We start from the raw sequence: 20,789 nt of genomic DNA, 5'->3' as shown, positions 1-20,789 counted from the left end.
TAGATCGGCAACATAAAGACCCTCACCAGAACAGGAATGACAGCAAATTCAGTTTTGGCATGTCGTGGTTTAAATAAGGGAAAAGAGAAAGAGAAACAAAAAGAGAGAGAGAGAGAGAGAGAAAAACAACAACTCATAACTGAGCTCAAAATGACACAAATGAAGGGAGGTTTGAATTCACACGGCTGTGCAGGGCTGCCTTCGCCAAGAGACTTTGGTCACTTTGCTTCTCCATCATGGCTTACAATGCAAAATCACACAAGCTATAAAATGAAAATGGCCAACGAGGGAGGGAGGGAAGGAAAAAAAAAACGCATCAAGAAAAATGGAGTGTCCTGGATTCAGATCTAAGCAAGAATGAATAAGGGGATATATTTTATTTTTTCAAGAATTTACAGATGATTGTCCGTTTTCCTTTAACGAGCAAGAAAATCAAAAGTTTTGCAGTCGACTACAACTCCAGGACAGCCCCTACATTCAGAGGAGGTAGATAATGACGCGACGCGACGAACTTGTCGAAAATGTGTCTGAGCGGGAGTCGAGCTAGCACTCTGTCAAATCTGTGAAATTGTAGTGCATAATTTGTTCAACTTTTAAGGCCAAATGGGAACCTCGCTAGATCTAAGGCTATCTTAAGACAAAGGCGCAGAGGGCGGTTTGGGACAGGGACACAGTAAACAGATACAGCCCTTTTTCGCGGCAATACCTGAGTCAACAGTTGTTTTTATACCACAGAGCCTCATGGGATGCTTGGTGCACGTCAACTCTTTGTCAACTAAACCCGATATTCTTGGCCACACAGACACAGAGAATATGTTTAGAACAAAAAAAAAAAAAAAAAAAAAAAGATGTGGCGACAGCTGAGAAATATTCTGATGAGATTTGTGTATAAATTGCATAAATGACACATTATCATTTGGCCACAAGGAAAAACATATTCCTCTGTTATGACAGACTATCAGATTAACTGGTTGTGGCATTTGCACAGCCTGCAGTGACATTCAACCCTCCCAAATAGGGGAAAATTAAAATTTTATTGGACAATATGAAGTACACTAAAGAAAAAACAAAGTCAATGCAGCATATATCAGGCTTATGAGGTACTTCATGAATATATATAGATATATCAACCTTTTTAGAAAAGCTCTTCAAAGTCATATTATTCCTTATAATTCCTATTGATAGCATAAAATACCTCGTCAGTTATTTCTTTTTTACTTTCTGCCCAACCTCACGTGGGCATTTTTTTTTTGAGACTGCTTTGAAAGTGCAAAACACAAATACTGATCGTTCTATGCAGCATCTACACGCAAGGTTGCATGATAATTAAAAATGCAAAAGTTTTTTGTTTTTTTTTGTTTGTTTTTTTTTTTTCAAATGTGGCGCAGCAGATTCTGTCAAACCTTTATGTAGAAAGGACTCAGAAACCCAATGCAGGGGCTGATGGAGAAGAGAGAGATCCCACAAAAGGCACACATAAATCGACTACGAACACGATGGATGTTTTCGGTTTAGACTAAATGACGACGAGCTGAAGTTAACTGCCACACAACCTCATATGTACCTTTCGTTGAAGTTTACAATGGTGTGATACATTGTAAAGTCTGTTCAAATGTGTATATTCCCTTTGTAAAATGTCGCATGCAAAACATATATCCTAAACCCTTAACAATAATGGCGTTGTCTGGCTGATCGTAGTAAAAGTGGAAACGAACTGAGTAAGAGACAGGGACATTCGCCCTGGTTTTATTGCAGTATTGGGTTAACACGACAGAGAAAGTGTAGGCATTTGATCACATGGAGTGGCTCTATCCAGTATGAAACCTTAATATCTCAACATTCTGGTAAAAACAAAAACAGAAAAGCTGGTTCCATCCGTTTATCTACCCATTTACTAAGTGTAGTCCTGCTAAATCAAAGTCTAAAATATTTACTGAGAGTTGCCTTGACCTGCGTGAAGAGGAAACACGAACAAATAATTACCAACAATCCACAGCTCGCACTCTGACATTATTGCTGTACATACACCTTCCACAAAAAAAAAAAAAAAAAACCTTCACCGCCGTTAGAAACATTCCTCAGTCTCGCCTAAATTTTTCAGGAACATTAACGTGCTGTCATAGTGGATGGATATTACCACAGCACATTTGTCAATATATGATCCAGTCATGATTGCAGTTTATTTCACCACCACACCAACGAGCCCCAGGCTGTGCTAGGTTATTTTTGTCACTGTCTTTTGAAAAATGAAGGACTTACGTGAAACGATGAGACTCCTGATTACAAAAAATTTGGTCCCCTAAAATGTAACCAACTAAAGCAACCAACCAGTCATACATGATTACTTGGTTTTCCATTTATTAAGGTTCGAGAAAAGAACAGTGCTCTCACATGATATTGGCTTGTATTGGTTTGGTCACTACAATTTTTGACTTTGTTACCATTATTATAAATTAGGGCTAATATTAGCTAGCACCTGACACTGCTCTGAGGTAGTTTTTTTTTCCAAGTTGGTAAATAAAAAGCCAAGTTATTCTGAAGACTAGAAATGCTTTGAGAAAAAAAAAAAATACAAAAATACCCACACGAGTCTTGCACGACTGGATGCATGTAGGTCAACTGGATGGCATTGGTTTGGTTTGGTGAAGCTCGGTAACAGTCCTACTCAGTCAAGGTCAGATTCACTACAGCCCCAAGTTTAACCCCAAATGTCCACTGGATGCAGCTGTGTCACATTCTGGCTCAGTCACGGCTGCCAGAGTCAGAACGGCATTTCCCCGCTCCACCATCCCTGCTGTGTCTCCAGCGTTAGGTCTATTTTTGCCAGAGCAGCTCACGTCTCTGAAGCTTGAAATTGCTGCGTACAGAGGCTCAAATGAGTCAAATTCAGCCACAAAGTATTTGTTACACCACACTGATTGTAACTGAGCCGCCGGGCTACCAGCTCTGTGAGGCTGTGCTCAGGTACAGTGGTGGTTTGAGCTAAATGCTAACATCAGGATGCTAACGCACGCTCACAATGACAAAGCTAACGTGCAAAATCTCGTGTCAGCCCATCCAGTGGATGTAAAAACTTTTATCTTCTGCTGGTGGTAGTAGAGGCATAGTCAGAGGACCTAACGACCACCCGACCGACACTGCCGTCTGCAAAACCACCATGAATGCGTGGCTAAAAATGTCAGAAAGACAACTTCAAACTACACTGAAGGGCTGTTTGAAAATACTCCCCTTCTTAAATACGTCTGAGACTGCAACAACACACTAAAGAACCAAAACACGAAGCAGCTGCATGTGGTGGGACATTAGAGACATTAGAGGCCAGCACCCCGTTTGAATTTGTACTCAATAATTCAGACTTGTAGCTTAAAAAAAAAAAAAAAAAAAAAAAAACATAGACAAACTATGTGTAAAAACCTTGTGGATACCACACTGGTGTCACATGGCTGCAGGTAACTGGGTGGACATTGGCATGATAAAGACTCACTTTCGAGGACAAAGTGATGCTTTAGAAAGGTTTAACGAGGAATAGGAATAGGAAACGTATGGCTGCTGAAGCCAACAGAGTGCCATGGAAATCACAAGCTGTCATTAACAAATCTGGAAAAAAAACAAAAACAGCTGTTGAGGAATACAATCACCGAAAGCAAGGAACACTACAAACAAAAACCTTAGCTTCTTTGCTTTCAAGTGGCACTGCACCAATGAGACTCTGGGAGGATTTTAGGACTTTAGAGGACAACTCTGTAAGGACAGAGGACAGAAAAGTCAGACTGAGGGCTTAAGCAGAAAACAGCACCCTAACAGCAAACAAGATCACACACCAATGCAACCATCATATATATATATACACACACGCAAACAGCTCTTATGTTACAGCACCTCTCGCAAGCAAGACGCCAGGACAGAAAAGAGGACTACGCTTTGCACCAGTGTGAAACGTTTGTCTCCTAAAACTACAGTAGCCAACACGCAGAGAAAGACAACTTTAGACTTGCTTATCTCGTGTTAATCAGTGAAAAGATGAACGATATCAGCTGTGATGTGGGCGATATCTCAATCAATGAAGTATTAAAGAAGAAAAAAATAATACTTTCCGCAACTGTTAAAGCCTATAAATAAGAGAAAAAAAACACAAAATACAAAAGAAAAAGAAAAGTACACACAAGAAGCAAACATGAGTATAAATGAACTGGATGGATAGCCTATACAATGTTACACAAACCACGCAGGCTCTAAGTACATTCATTGTTATTATTTGGAGCTAGGAAAATAGGTTTTACTCTACAAGAGGTTTATTTATGTCAGCAATAGTTTCTCTACAAGAAACGGATGAGAGGCAGAGAGGAGAGACGTTACTATACAGAGGGTAATGGTTTGGAATAAACGTGTATAGGTCGTTGCTTCATCTGAAATCAGGCTTTTTTCTTTTTTTAATTCCAAGACCATTCAAAAGCCAGTCAGTAAATGCGGCTGATCATTACGCTTAGAGGAATTTTATCCCTGCCTCGTTCAACCCTAAATTTAAACATAACTACAACAGAATAAAAACTGCTATCACAAAAATAAAACTAACTGATTAAATTAGCTTATGATATGCCATTTAATTTACAAATCAGCCTTTTCTAGAACCTGCTTCGTCCAGGTTTTGCCCACTCCAAAAGTTAACGAAAAAAAAAAACAGCCAAACTGAGGTGAACGTGTGCATTTAATTTTACATATAGGAAGAAAATATCCTGTAACCTGTAATAATGTCAGGGTTCCCACAGCAGGTATTTTTAATGCCTTACTGAGCACCTTGGGCACTGTTTTACTTTAGAAAGTTGTGCCACATTCATCTAGGCTGGTGTATCCTTTTGTGTCATACACGTTTCTGGTTTTAGCTCATTATGATCAAGCAGATGTATATAAAAAAAAAGGAAAAGCCTCGTCTGAATTTTGATATGTATATTCTGTGGTGGTGTCAAAACAAGGCCTTATTTCAGTACGGTTTTCTACGCACACTGCAGGTCTTGAACAGGGACTGTGACCTTCTCCTAAAGCACACCATCTCACACAGCACTTTGGCATCACGTCTCCAGCAAGCAGTGCGCTAACAGAAACCTTACTGTCCACAGCTAATCGGCTCTTTTCAACTCCTGTCAGTTTGTTTTGTATAAAGCACCTTTCTCCCGCATCACTATGCAAAGGCAACCCACCCACGCAACTACAAGTCCCACACTTTCATTAACATTTAAAGGCATCGGGATATTTTTTTTTCTTGAAAGATGACATGCTGAATGTTGGTTGGCTAGGTGAGTGCACACGTTGAGGCTCTCGGGCCATGTTTGGCTGTGCATCTTTTAATTTTGAAATGCCACCAATGCCAGCTGCTCTTTTCTACACAAAAAGAGCAAAAAAAAAAAAAAAAAAAAAAAAAAACCAAGAGGCTGCCATTCTTCCACCCGATAAATACTCTTAATGCTGCAACGGCTACAAAGTCCATTCTTGTTTAGTGCAAAAAAAAAAAAAAAAAAAACATTGTCAAATGTTTTGCGTTTCATCTCCAGGAAAAGCAATGCCATTCTGATCTGGTATTTTAAGGTGCTGGTATAGGTAATGTGAAAAAAAACAAAAACACAAAGAAGCAGTGACAACAGGTAAACACATCTCCTAAAATGACACCTTGATGTTTGGAATTTTAGTGAGTTACTTTCTAGGACACCTGTTGTATTGTGGTCAAAACCTGTCTTTTCTTGTCATTCGGTTAAAACTTTACCACTTTGCAAATAATATGACAGGCATCTTCTGGAGAACAACCGCAGACAAAAAACACTAAATACCCAGGCATCCCTTTGAGAGACAGTCTGAAGACTGAACATTCGAGTAAGTGAATTATGTGGACGCTTGTGGCAGCATCACAAAGGCCTGCATTCGCACAGAGACAAGGACATTCACATTTCCAAGTACAGTGCCAACGACAGGCTTCACCTGACATGTAAGATGAATTTGTTCTGATCCAGCCACACTTGTACTTAAACTAAAGATTATATACAGAAATAATAAATGTTCCGTGGTGAAATTTACCTGATCAGATTTACCTTTCAGTCTGATCCTTAGGCAGGGGTTGTTTTCTAGTTTCTGTTCAGCTTACAAGCAACTTTAATTAACAGTCTGACCAAAAGCACCGCTAGGGTACATTTACAATTTCCAGATCAACAAATATGCAATGATCACAGCTGATGTGGGCTTTGCATTTGCTGTTACACTGCTCAGGTGGAGAGAAAAAAAAAAGAAACAAATCAAGGTGTCGAAGTCTGTCATTTCATTGGTGCATAGAATTAAAGGAAAGTAAGCAGGGAAAGCTGTGTGCGAATACAAACACACTTCAAGAATTTGGTCGTACAGCTCAACGCTCAAACCCCCTAAAAAGGAAAAAAAAACAAACACATTCTCTCTTATCAGTTTGAGTAAAACTATGAAAAAAAAAAAAAAATCACACAACTACATAAACTAAGAAAAAGCGTGTTCACCATCATGCACACCAAGCGTTTAAAACCTCTACTGCCAATGCAAGACTCAAACAATGCCAATTAGATAGATAGCAGGGGTAATTATACAGAAATGGCCAGCAGTGTGATGTTACCATTACACTTTAACAGGTAACAAGAGGTAGAACACACGGCCATTTCCATACAATTACACCAGTGTCACGCAATATGGCCGAGCCTCCTGCTTCGATTGAGGAACACACATCTATTGGAAGTCACACCAACGTTCTGCTATCAAAAGTGCATCCAAATTTACATGTTGTGAGACCAGCACCGATAAGAACAATATTGACATCATAACAGTAAATATCAAGTACATGATTTTCAGAATGCCCCACAAACACAGTCCGTCGGATTTCTAGTTGCTTTACAGGTAACGAGTTAAAAAGGGTAACACAGAGAGGTCGTCCAAGGGAGAGAAAAGACCCTCAAAGTGATGAAGCATCTTTTAGCATACGAGTACAAAGCTTTGTGGACCAATCCAGTGAGGATTTAAGGTGGTTTACAGTGAAAACATCTAGCACCTAGAATCAAGATGTCCTCTTGTGCTTCCATGTCTTTTGATTAGTAATCATGTAAAAGTTTGTAATCTTGTTTGGCTAAGAAAGATTGTGTGTGTACAAAGGATACACCCAATTTTTTAGGCTATAAAATCTACAATGATACAAATGACCACATAAATACTTCATGCTGTTAGAAAGGCATGAAGATGCTGATAAGCACTAAGAAACGCTACTAAATGCAACATGCTAAAAAAAAACAAACAAAAAAAACATTAACAAAATAAAAGCCCTGATTATCTACCTCTATAAATGACCCAAATTCATGTGAGATACCCCACTGTTAAATCTCTTGGTTAAAAATGATGCATAGTTAGAAAATATAGACTACTCGCCTCCAATCAAGACTATGTGAACATTCGCCAGCTTAACTTAGTAGTAAAACTTAGGTGAGATGTTAGGAAATGTCTAGAATTATTAGTAAGACTGTAACAGTCTTAGAAGGCAAGTAAATATTTGCATTTAAAATCTGTATACAAATAGACAGTGTTAATTTAGACTTCGTATGGGCCAGTCATTTAAAAAAAAAAAAGATCTTTATAATATTTTCAGCAGCCTCCACTGAAAGCTTATTCAAAATATACCTTATGACCAACGTTACTATATATAGTATAAAGACTCACAAAAAGTCATTTGCATAAAACCCAAGCTTTTGTGCGACAACCGCTCCCAATACCTGGAGCAAACACTATAATTCAAGAGTTTGTTTTTTTTTTTTTAGGGAATTTCAATCGGTTAAACACTAAAATGTTGCAGCTTTCACTCCACTGTACCGAATGCCTGGATATCGAGACGCCATACAAATATCGCTCCGACAAAGACACGGCAGAAAACACTATTCTGCTGCTATATACATTAAAAAATAGAAGTAGGGTTAATGTGTATAGAGGGAGAAATTAACAATTATCACAAATGCCTAATGTCTAAAACATAAGTCCGCTACATGCATATTCATTACAAAAAAAAAATGATTGAAATTAAAATAGACTATAAAAACAGAAGGGACCAAAAGTGATTCCATCCAGTTCCCTTCTATGCTGATTTCTACATTATGTGTCTTTTATCAACACGGCTCAGAGTACATTATAAAGGAGTCCTTGTTGGGAACCAGTCCCAATACACTATTTCTCGGCATGGAAATTTAGTTTACTGGTGCAACGTTATCAGACTAACACATGAGGCATAGGAGGATAAAACTGCTATTCTTTAAATCTGAACACTAAAAGCCCCCCTCACCTAGAATAAACTGCTGGTTCAAGGGTCGATGGCAAATCTGACGCAAAGAATCCTTTAGTAAGTTGTCACCAGATTTGGCATTAAAATGGGTCACCAATGTCAATCAAGGATAAATACTGAAAACCCAGCAGATGTGGGCCTAATTATTCATAGTTTTACATAGAAATGGTGACAGAAAGGTGGTCTCGAATGGCACTTTTCATCACATAGTGCCCTATGTGAAAAATCACACACAACCCTCAATATATTAAGTACTTTTGCCCTGGTTAAAGTACCCATTCTGGTCAGTGCACTTTGCTTTGATTGGCTGATAAATAATGTTTGTCAGAGGAGCAATTCATCAGGCATATAAACAGTGAGCGGGCCCCGTCATCTTTTGATGTCTCCTTCTCCCTTCAAGCACCAAGACCATAACGAACAATAAAAAAATACAGGAGAAGGAGGGTGCACAGCTTCATTCTAAATTATAAACCACCCCAATGTAAAATGTTACTGCGCACTAGTTTAGAAATGGTACATTTCATCTATCAGTGTAGAAACTTTTCCTTTTCCTCTCAGACTTTGCAACATGTATTTCCCTACAACAAATACAAATACACACAAATGCACAACAAGTAAATAAAACCTCTTCTAACTCAATCCCCCCTGAAAGAGGGATTCTTTTGCATCTTAGTCTAATAGCTGGCTTGGTTTGGGTGGGTTAGGGGCTGAAGTACATTTGTAGACGTGTGGGTAACTGACAGGTTTGTTAAGTAGGGAGATCACAATGTGAAACCACTGTGATGCTATCTACAGCTGACTGCGAGACAGCGGGGGTTTAGTGTGTTCCATCAGTGGGGTCTCACCCACGTCCAACCTGGGGTTCTGTGCTCTCAGGCGAAGTACATGGTACGCAGCGTGTCCTGGTGGATCTGCACAGCCTTGGCCAAGGCCTGGTGGTCACGGCCGTTGCTCTGGCCTGATGTATGACTTCCTTCAGCACTGAAATTGGACAATTAAAAAAGAAAAAAAAAAAAAAGAAAACAAATGTTAACACTGTCTGGTGTGTTCATAAGCATTTAGTGAGGTTTCATTTACCAGAATACATGTTTACACAGCTGCTCAACAAGGTGGCAAACACGGCAAACAGATTAGAGTCCTCACCTGTCGTGCTCTTTGTCCACCAGGTGATAGCGAGCCCGGAAAGCCACCAAATGGGCGTAATAGGCTGGTGCTGGGATGGAAACTGACCGAGTACAGCGCACATAGGTGTGGCAAAGCTGGTACGTGAGAACCTGCAGTTCATCTGAAGAGAAGTGGTTGTCGTCCCACAGCACATGGTAATGAGACGGCCTGCTGGTGCCCTGCAAGGAGAGATAATGAATGGAAGGTGTTGCTGTTGTGTTACACATTTAACAGTCTTCAGTTTGGCTGATGATCCAAACTCCAGTCCCTTTTTTAAATTCAGTTTTGTTTTTTGTTTTTACCTGAATGCCAGCGTGACTGCAAAGGTAGAAGTCAAACTCTGATGGGTGTGTGATTTTGGTGTCCACTGTGGTGCCTGCTGGGATGTTGCCACTCTTCCCAACCTGCAGAAAAGTAAAATGTGTTAACTCCATTACCAAATAGGGGTTTAAATGCTTGTGTCAACAAATGACTTAGGATTTTATAATGTTCCCAAATTGGGGACGCTGTGTGAGGGAGCACCAACAGCTGTAGCAGCTGGCTTGGTGCCACCTGTGCATGATAATATCTTTGGTCAAAGCCAAACATTTCTCCTACTATCTTTTATTCTTAGAAAGCAACCAAATCTAAGTACCAAGAAATGTTACACCACTTAGGCATCTGTGCTTGCTCTCAATTTAGAGTTAATTTGATTATAAAACTTTTAAAAATTCAAATTCATATCAACAACGCGATACCGACCCTCTCATTTCTGTCCATACAGAACAGTCTTGTGTGGTGTCTCTTTTGCACGACAACAAAGGTGATGCCAGGCTGGTAGTCCTTCTCAAGTTTGATGCAGGCCTCACGGATTGCCAGAAGTTCATGCTGAAGAACCTGCAGGTATTCAAAAAATATTTGAGATTAACATCTGAGAGGATGAACGAAAGCAGACCAGTAGGACTAGTGCCTAAAATAATTTGTCAGTATCATCTGGCGTTCTGTATTCTGCACCGTCCCTGACATGCTCATCACCTGGTTGAATTGGCCCTCAGAGATGCCATCTCGGTAATAGATGATCCTTGTGGGCTTGAAGCGGGTGGACTTGTAGAACTGGATGAGAAGCTCCCTCACCATGGTGGCCAAGTCCTGGATGATGTCCTGACGGTGCTGCTGCACACGCACCGTGGCACAGTATCTGCTGGGATGTGCATCCATACTACCAACAACCTTGAAGAGGGAAAGCAAATATTGTTTAGTGCCAAACCAAAGGAATTACTCAATTATCTAAGGTTAAAACAAATCAAAGAGTGATACATTCTTTAATAAATCTAGTTTCCTAGAGAATTTCTAACATTTCCAGCAGACCCACTGGAAGAAACATTAACTGGCAAATATTCAGAAGTTCAACTTTCAGTCATCTCATAGTTCTGTGCTGGTTTCTATCAACCCTCTGGAACCTGTGCTTATCTTTGTGCTGGGTAGGTAGCACAGAGTGGCTTTTTTCGCTGGAAACTGCAGCCTACAGGGACTGATGGGATCAGCTGAGACTCAACCACACAGTAAATGTGCAGGCCATAAAGCCAATACAATGAGCTGAAAGAAGCTGAAGTGCTGCAGAGAGCTGGATGGTAATTCTTTGTAATTTTGGGGACTATGAGTGCCCCCTTACATTACACCACATAAAATTACTTTTTGAAGCCATGTGGTTCATGTTGTGCTGTGATGTTACTTACAGCGGCGATGGAAGGCTTTTTTCCATCTCCTGCAGGTGGATGAGTCACATCTGCACCGAGGAAGATCACTGGCTGCTGGAAAACCATCGGCCTGGAACAAACACACAGTGCAGACACAGGTGAGAACAAATGTATTCTTCCCATTTTTTAAAACAAAACAAAGAAAAAGCCCAATATATGTTCTGCTAACAAGACATATACTATAGGTTTTGTCTCCATCTTTACAACTTCCAGGATTTAAATCAGGGTGTAGTAGTATTACCTGCCCTGCGGGAGCAGGATGTTATTGACACCACCCAGCTTGACATTGATCTTCAGACAGAGGTTGGAGAGAGTCTGAGGTGTTGTCTTCTGAACATTCTTCACCTGTACACACTGCGTGGCCATGCCAAGTACCGTGTCCCCGACACGCTTCACCTCAGCTACAACACACATCAGGACAACAAGGAGATATCAGTTAATCGAACATGATCAAGTGCACACGAGTACATTGACCAATCACAGCCACGGGGGACTGTAATTGGTTTAGTCTGGCTTTTCTGAACATATGGAATAAGATTACCGATGTTTAAATGACAGAGTAAAGAAAGGAAAAGGGAGAGCAGATGGGAAGAATCACAGAGAGAATGCATCTTTATTTGGTCTTTATTTCCTTGTGGTTATTTCCTAAAGCAGAAAATAGAAGCCATTAAACTTTCCCAGAAGGCACTTAGGCAGCAGCCATGTTCAGATTCACCAGACCAACTGTCGGGGCTTCAAATATAACACACTCTGATCACACAAATCGTCGCTCATTTAGAAGAAGAGATGCTTTCCCATAGGAAGAACTGTAATTTAAAGCTTGTGATGTCAATTAGCATAACTCTTCATGTGGTCTCTGCATTACTATTCAGTCAAATGTCATTTATATTTGGGCTTTAAAAAGAAAAAAATTAATTTCATGTTGAGAAAGTCAATGTTGTGTCAAAAAATACATGAATACTTGCAATAAAGTTTACCTCAAACTCTCATTGTTAGCACCTCTAACTGATGCAAAGATTTTAATCTGCAGGATCAGCAGGATGTCCACAGCTGATCCTGCTGATCCCACTCACAGCTTGGGGCTTTAAATATGAATGTCCTGGATGTCCCCTTATCTCTGGAAGAGGGAAACATGTCATGTTCATCAATCATAAACTGTATGAGTGGATCCCTTACCGTACACAGGCGTCTTCCCTGGCAGGATGACCACCACCAGCTGGAGGCCCTGGTAGGTGTACTTGAGGTGCCTGAACATTGGCTCCACGCTGTCTGCTCCCTGGGCGTACTTGCAGAAGCAAGGCTGACCCTGGATGGGCATTCCTGCATCCCTGGAGATCTTCCTCAGCTGATCCGTGAACGCTCTGAGACAGATGAGGAACTTCTTTATTCACAGTTCAGAGAGGTTTGGAGTAATGGACCCACATCAAAACAAAATCAGCAGACACCAAACTGTCCAGTACTGAGCCTGCACTACATTAGGTGCCAGTATTCAAATTCTGCCAATTAAATGTTCAGCCACTGGCTGCAACATCTGGAACCCAAGCTAATACATGCACCGAGTTAGAAAACTCAATAAGCTCAATATATCCTCGTGTTTGTGCACTTCTAAAAGATGTGTTTCAGGCCCTAAGCTATCCTCACAACTCTCCACCACCAGCCCCTAATTACAGTGTGACTGCCACCAAATCCAACACAAGCACATGTGCGGGACAACAGGAAATACATTTGCAATGTGCTGGAACAGATGTATCTCACTTACTTGAGCAGAAGTTCAGTGCACTGTCTCTGTGGGGCAAAGCAGGCGATGGCCCACACTTTGATCTCAATGCCAGTGTGGAACTGCTTGTTCCTCATGTCCCATACTCCCTGGATAGGTGTGGCTATTGCTTTGTTCTGCAAATGGTAACAACAGCAGCCTTATTAGTGCTAATTACTCCACAACAGATGAAGATATTCCAATTAAATTTAACATCAGCGAATGAACTTTGTTGCAGCTACATCCATGAGAAGTACATTAACTCCAGGACACAATCAACACACCCAAACTGGAGATCAACATACCCTGCCTCCATACAGAATGGAAGGTGCCTGTAGGACGCGGCCGTTCACCTCTGTCATCTCATCTCTCACCATGACTCCAAATTCACGAACGTAAGGGTCAGTGTTGAAGTTGGCACTTCTCATCTGGGGAAAAAAAAAACAAAACAGTTGAACTAAATGAATGAATATCTCTGCTTGTCACTTAATCCAAATGTCTGCAAACTGTAATAAGTTCAAATTTCACTTCACTTCAAACGCAGCCATGACATGTATGACAAATGTAACAGCTGTACATATTTGTACATAATGTGTTTATAGTCTCAAACAACAAGCATTTTTAATACCAATGAACATCACGAATCATTATTTCAAACTTTCCTTACTTTCTCAATGCGCTGCTGTGGCAGTGTGTGTTAATCTACATATCAGCATATAGGTCAGAAAGGTAACAGCCAATCGTGACTAACGTCACAAACCCTCTGCTCCAGTGGCCAAGCAGCAAACACAACTGAGTCTGTGCTTAGTGTCAAAAACTGGCAGCACAGACAGAAACTTTCTTATCTCACCTTGGCAGTCCACTAAAGCTGGACAATGTCCATCAAAGTTTCTTTTCTTCTGCTGCTACCGATTTCATTTTCCTTGAATCCTGAGTTGTAACTGATATTGGACCACTGTGAATGCGACAGTGTCATGACAGTAAAACAAGACAACCAACAACTGGTTGGCTAAGCGTATTTGTTGGCAGGAGCAGCTGTCACATGTGCACGTTCCAAAGTTCTCGGCTGTGGGGAGTCATGTGTCAGATGCCAGCTACAAACATTGATATTACAAGCTTTTGTTGTTTGTTTGGGTTTTTTTTTTTGGCCTGACTGGGGCAGTGAGCTCTTGGAGTTTACCATCTTGACATGGTTTGCTATTGGCCCCAAACCACCAGGCAAACATTATTGATGAATCCTGGCATGTGGCAGCACAATGGAAACACTTTTAGTGTTTACTGTCTCACGTTGTTGCAAAAACATTGTTAAACTCGTGGAAGCCAAGGTTTTGACAACCGAGGGTCTTTAAGGTTTGAGATTCTGGTGGTTTTCAGGCACACAGCTACCTTTGGCAAACATTTATCTCACAAATGACTCACCAATTTACTAATCTCATCCTGACGGTCTGGTGCTGATCGGGCTGTGGCGCGGATCATAGTGGATGTCTGATTGTCTGTCAGCTTTTTGATGCAGCGCTGTCCTGCCACTATGTTACACACCTGGAGTGGACACACAAAACACATTTATGTGAACGGGGTCACTTGTCTAAAAAGAAAAATCCTGTAAGCACAAGACACTGGTGATAATTACCTCTAGAGGTAGGTAGGTGTGCTTCTGCTCCTGTCCCACCTGTAGACATGGCAGGTGGGGGTATCGCAGGATGAGCTTGTACTTGTCTTTGAAGTACTGCGCTACTGTGCATTCAATAGTTTGGCCGTTCTCCTGCTGGAGGGGGAACCTGAGGGAATATACAAAATGAAACACTCAGTGTGCCTGTGAAACATTTTCACTCTACAGGTGCTTCAACAAATTTTCACACACACACACACACACACACACACACACACATATATATATATATATATATATATATATATATATATATATATAAATATATAAAGGTGTGAAAACAACAACAGTACACCCCATATTCAAATAATGTGATCACAGAAGAGACAGAGGAGCATTCTCACGTTTGGTGGCTGGCTGGTCTCCTGGTCACATTGCACACTCTGTACTTCCTCTTCATCTGCCCACAGTGAGTGATCTCCACCTTCAGACCTGGATGGAGGAATCACAATGACATTTAAATCAGACCGCATTTTCCACCTTTCATATCAATAGATTTCATAAAGAAAAACGACAAAGTAAAAGTCTGTCAAGAAAAGACCCATTAACAAATGAGCTCCAGAGCTTTACTAACCTTTGATTTCCTTTGTAAATTTCACTCGTTGAGAATCGGTTAAGGGCTTCTGTTGTTCTTCGATGCTTTTGAAATCCAAGACCTCACACATGAACTCAATTACAGGCTGGGCTTTGTAGAACGCAGTGGCCGAAACTGCGAATGAAAAAAAGCACCGGGGGATGAGACCGAAACAACCGAGATAGAAACAGCTAAATTTTAAACAATTTTTTCTAAAGCAATATGAAACTTACCATCGATGTTCAGCATCATTTTCCAGAGGGAAGGTCTGACAGACTGGTGGAAGCCAAACCAAACCTCTCTGCCACCACCGAGGGGGTTCAAACACCCCTCAGAGGGAGTGAAGAAAGAGCGGCCCACTGGGGTATACCTTTGACAGAAAACATGGAACCTGATTATCATGTTTGAAGAAACAAAAGCTATCCAACAAAATGGTTCAAAGAAAGACACTTAATAAAGAAACAGAAAGTGCCCTCTATCTGTGATAAAGGGCGCATAAAGATGCCACGCTGGCAAATATAATCCAACCTCTGCCTATAGCTAGATAATCACAGTGTGCTCAGAAAATGAAATAAATGAAAACCAGGTTGTGCGACACTTTTCTATTATGCTATGTTTATTCCTTTCTGCTGGATTGCCTTTATCAGGGCTGCAAATGAATTCTGTTTATTAGAATCCAGCTCAGCAATCATTCATATTATGTGACCGGATTTTCACTTTGTATAGCTTGTGACTCTGGTAAATCTGCACCTCACATCATGTCGAATGCTTTAGAAGAACGGTCAACAATAATGTAAAATATATGTAATTTGTGCTAAAACATGCAATTCATGCTCATGTTAAAACAAATATGAAAGAAATAATAACTCATCTCCCATTTGTGAAACAATGTTCAACAATCAAAGACCCACCTCATAGAGGGCAAATGTCTCATGACCACATCCAAGGCTTGGATGGTCTCAAAAGGGACACTGGGTAGCCGTCCTGCTAGTGCCTCGTGCAGAGCTTGCAGACTAACGCAGGACACCCACTTGATGGACACTTTGAAGCTGCGGTCTTTGCCTTCACCAGGGATGGTCACCTCGAGCTCCACCTGTGTGGTAGATGGGCAAGAAAATTTTAAATATTTCAAGATTAACATTAACAGATTTTTATGCAGCTTCCCAGAGATTTTATTGCTGCCGGTTGTCCCGTAACATACATACTTTGTCTCTGCCTATAGGCAAGGGCATGGCAGTATAGAGATTCTTCCTCCCGTCATACACTGGCTTTCGATCTCCAAAGATCTGTGTTTTAAAGTGCTGGACCATGTGCTCCACTATTTCACTGGGAACAAAATGAAACAAATAAATTACCACAATGTGCTGGGACATTCCAACCCCTGATCTACAACGTGCCAGGGGCTGCTGATCAACTCTACACATGCACATACCGATTGACCCTCCTGGGGCACTTCTCAGGCTTGATGTCGATGTCATAATGGTAGACCTCCAGTTTGGGGATTTCCATCTCAAAGAAGTTGGCCTGGAGCTTGATTGTCCTGCCCATGGTGCCAAAGTCTGGCCGTGATGGTGGCTTGAACACATATTCTGGCACTGGAGAAGACGGAGGTTCTAAAACGTCGGGATCAGTTGACGGAAAACGACAAAGCGTATAATAAGAATCACAGTTTATAGACACAGAGAAGTTCCCAAGGTCTTAAAGCCCCAGGAGAGTGTTTCTACCCCTCATAAATAAGAGGTATGCTCACATCTATAACTGAAGAATGTCACTCACAAATGAAAAAAGTATCGTGTGTTTCTCAGTTGATCGTGACTGAAAATACAAATTTGCTTTACTCCTAAATGAACATTTCACAGTGTCAGAAAACATTAGAAAATGTCTTCTTTTTAATGGTTACCTTCAGCACAAATTCAGACACCCCTCTAAAACAATGTCAGCACAAACTGAACATTACTACCATCATGAGGGGAAGATATACTGCAGGATTCTTATATCTGACCTCATTAGTGTTAAATTGGTTTACCTAATAACCTGCCAGCTGAGTATATATTCCAGATTAATATCTTTTAGTGAGTTTTAAGCTTGTGAGTTGGCTGGCAAAATGCAAACTGTCAGCTATTGATAAGCTTATTTGTGTATTTCAACTTTCCCTGCTCCAAATCAACACCTGATTTCTTCTCCCAAAGAACTTTTTGAGGTGTCGTCCTTCTTTTATTACGCTGGAGAAGATGTAATAAGCTATTATTACTGGTCTATATGCTGAACCGAGGTGTTACATATCTGCAACTTCAGATATTACAGTCAGACTGACAGAGCACTCTCCCCAGCCCCCTAAGTGCCTTATCTTTGTGGTCCAGCTCAGTTCATTCAGGCAGAATAACACCCATAAAACCTAATAATATATGGTGGGTGATAGTGAATGGCCCTTAGTGTGTAAAAGTCCACTGCTATTCAGAGAACAAAATGAGGAGCACTGAGAGGAAACTGACTATCTAGAATGGCACTGTCTTCTTTAGAATTTCATTAGAAATGTCCTATTTCTTGGACAATTTCATTATTCAGTCAGAGAGTTTAAATATACTTTGAATATGAAAATACTGTGATGCTTGGAGGATGTAAGTAAGTAAGTAAGTAAGTAAATAAATAAATGTGTTTAAAAAAAAAAAAAATTATGTTACAACTTAAACTGGCCCACTGCTGAGACCAGTTAAAGGCTTTACAGTCCAAATATGGGAAACACTTACCAGAGCTTAATGACCCAGAGGAACGGGGTCCCTCAAGCATCTCAGCAGCTACAGAGGACAAAAATTACATGTTATGAATGCTCAAAAATCCACTTGGTCTGATACACACTACACTTAAAACATAAAGAGTGGTGAAAATGTACACCTGACTCACTTAAGGGACAGAAAGCTTGCACTACTTTGTAACAAGTTAACATTAACAATTTCTTTGCGTAGCTGGCAGCAAGAAGAGGCAAAGTACAGAGTGCCAAACATCTTTACATGTACATTTCCACTGCAAACACTTGCTTCATTTCAGTACGTCTTGCTCTCTTATCGCTTCCACAACGCTGTCGTCCACAATCAAGGGCGACTTTCTCAAAACTCTTATCAATATGCACACAGAAGAAACCATGCAAGCTGGCAATCTTACAGTACCAAAGCCACCCATTCTCCTGAGAATGGACTAATGTTATATGTCAAGTTATATTTTAGTTGTATAGCAACAACAAAGATGCCTCGTATAACATAGAAAATAAACCCTAAAACAAGTACTACATCTAAGAGAAATGTAATACAGCTTTGTTATTGTTTGTACTTTTTGTTGCTCAACAGAAAAAAAGTCAGTGATTAAGAGAAAACCTCAATTAAATAGCAAATGCTCCAATATCCAACAGTCTACTTGCCCAATGAAAGTCAGCTGCTGCTCTGTAACTGTACCTCACCTCAGCCAAACTTCATAGGCATACTTCTCTTCATCCTTCATATGTTCTGTGTCATCGTGTCCGTGTTACATTGACAGAGCAATCTGATGGCGTGAGGAAATTTATATCTTGGGCAAAAACGATGTAACATATCTACCTTATTAAAGTTGGATACTGTTAGCTTACAATAGCTAAGATTGATGATGAGATTAGGTAGCATGGTCGGCCGCTAAATGTTGTTTTAACTCCTACGTGGTGCTAAACTGCGAGACAATCAAAACAATGATCTGTGTTTGTAATTGTATGATTTATTGAGACAATATACGCCAATCGATCCCACCTCGTGAAATTACAACGCGAAGCTAACTAACAACAAGTTCAGGAAACGAGGTACCGCTGAAGCTAACTTGGCTAACAGCAGCTCGTTGTTGTTGCACGCTAGCTAAGCTTACCTCTACTACTAATGCCTCCACTTAAGATTGGAACGAGATGTTCTTAATCAAAAGGATCTGTTGGCTTTTATAATAACTAGCTAGATGGAACAGGAGTGAAGTCTGTGTTTCAGCAAGGACTCGCTGCAATGTGCCAGCAAAATGTTGCAACTACTGAGTTAATTTTTGCTAGCTGCATCAATTAGCCGATGCTAATGTTAGCTACAGCACTTACCTCCAGCAGAGGAATACATTTTGTCGACTTTTTAAGCGTGTGTCGTGGACGTACAGATACTCCACTTTATTTTGGCCAAATTCCACCTAAACTCATGCGTGTTCGAAAAGTATTAATATGTACAAGAGCGAGGGATGAAATCCAGTTCGGAAATAAAGATATTTAGTCAGCCAAGTGGTAAATATTTGGAGTCTCTCATCCTCGGCACGGCCCCATCCCCCCAACACACAAAACAGGAGCCGAGAGAAAAGATAGCACAGAAAAGACCCATGCAGGCCGAGAGGGTTCCCTCCTCTCCACTTCCGTCTTTGGTCACTTCCCGTTGAGCAGCCCAAACTTTCATATTTGCAGTGGACTGTAAATACAGATTTACACATTATTATTGTATTCTTATTTTACAGACGATGTGTTTATCCTACCAGGGCAAGAAATTGAGCTGTTGAAAAGCTAATATCCGTGACATCTAACAAAGCTTGACACTTATGTGAAAGAAAAACAAACAGACACTACATGTACCGCTATTTGTATAAAGTGTTTTACATTTCTGATACATTAAATATAATAGCCTGTCAAGCACTGTGCTAATTTTAAAATGCCACACACTTGTTTCGCTGTAAAGCTGAACAGTTGATGTGAATAGGGGGGGAACTATCTTGCCAGTTGAACTCTTCAGTGATGTCAGACGCACGCTGCACGCTCTCAGCCTTGACCCCGATTCAAATGGAATAACCTTAGCCAGGGTAATTTTCCTCGAGAAATATATTTGGAAAAACATGTATATATGACGCTACACCGTATGGCTAACAACACTGTCCTCGTTTAAGAAAATATAATCAGTAAACCGAACAGATAAAACACTTGTCAACAAGCAAGACAACACAGGAAGAAATTCCTGGACTCGGTGGCGGAAGTGTTTCCGGGGTTCCAAAGAAGGTAAGCTAACACCTTGGTCTGTTACTAGTTAAGTTGTCGATATGCAAAAAAAAAAAACAAACAAACAAAAAAAAACTTTTTCTTTCATTAACTTTTTTAAAATGACTGTTTTAAAAATAATAACAGTAATTGTGGCAAGTGCAAAAGTTTGGACAACCTGTTAGATAGTACCTAGTAACCACCCCTTTGGCAGATATCACAGCTTGCAAACACTTTTTGTAGCCAGCTAAGAGTCTTTCACTCACTTTAAGTTCTGTGACATTTTTAGGTTGTCATGCACACACAGCACGTTTAAAATCCACCCACATATTTTCAGTGATGTTTAGGTCAAGGGACTGTGAGGGCCATTCAAAGCTTTAATTTGTGTTTTTTGAAGTAGCTCATTGTGGATTTTGAGGTCTGCTTTGGATCATTGTTCTGTTGTAGAAGCCAGTCTCTTTTCACTTTCACTTTTCTGACTGACTGCAGGACATTTGTGCCAAGACTTTGATATTGATATTTAGTGGAATCTATCCTTCCTCCTATCTGTTCAGTGTTT

At 40.5% G+C, this 20,789-nt stretch overlaps 1 protein-coding gene across 2 annotated transcripts; it reads right to left on the bottom strand.

Moving 5' to 3' along the window:
• Positions 1 to 1,293: 1,293 nt before the first annotated feature.
• On the bottom strand, positions 1,294 to 19,534 carry ago2 (argonaute RISC catalytic component 2). Of its 2 annotated transcripts, none has more exons than XM_041052554.1 (20): positions 19,319 to 19,534; positions 17,970 to 18,017; positions 16,655 to 16,850; positions 16,428 to 16,548; positions 16,134 to 16,315; positions 15,456 to 15,592; positions 15,223 to 15,357; positions 14,993 to 15,080; positions 14,610 to 14,757; positions 14,399 to 14,518; positions 13,285 to 13,407; positions 12,983 to 13,116; positions 12,400 to 12,584; positions 11,465 to 11,624; positions 11,203 to 11,293; positions 10,502 to 10,696; positions 10,229 to 10,363; positions 9,790 to 9,891; positions 9,467 to 9,666; positions 1,294 to 9,304 (listed from the first exon to the last, which is right to left on the bottom strand). In XM_041052554.1, exons 1-20 carry the CDS (start codon positions 19,335 to 19,337, stop codon positions 9,196 to 9,198), a joined length of 2,628 nt encoding a protein of 875 aa, XP_040908488.1. In that variant the 5' UTR covers positions 19,338 to 19,534; the 3' UTR covers positions 1,294 to 9,195. The 2 variants fall into 2 exon arrangements, with proteins under 2 accessions (XP_040908488.1, XP_040908489.1); XM_041052555.1 differs by having other exon boundaries at positions 16,655 to 16,835.
• Between the last annotated feature and the right edge of the window lie 1,255 nt (positions 19,535 to 20,789).

This window comes from Toxotes jaculatrix, chromosome 13 (assembly GCF_017976425.1).
Source record: "Toxotes jaculatrix isolate fToxJac2 chromosome 13, fToxJac2.pri, whole genome shotgun sequence".
Classification (NCBI taxonomy): Eukaryota; Metazoa; Chordata; class Actinopteri; family Toxotidae; genus Toxotes; species Toxotes jaculatrix.
This window is presented reverse-complemented; position numbering and strand designations above follow the sequence as displayed.

Bases quoted from the DNA above. Each gene is read 5' to 3' on its own strand.
- ago2 (XM_041052554.1), bottom strand. The intron at 16,549-16,654 runs GTATGTGCATGT...TTTTGTTCCCAG, and splicing joins TGCCCCAGGAGGGTCAATCG to TGAAATAGTGGAGCACATGG. The intron at 14,758-14,992 runs GTGAGAATGCTC...ATATTCCCTCAG, and splicing joins AGACCAGCCAGCCACCAAAC to GTTCCCCCTCCAGCAGGAGA.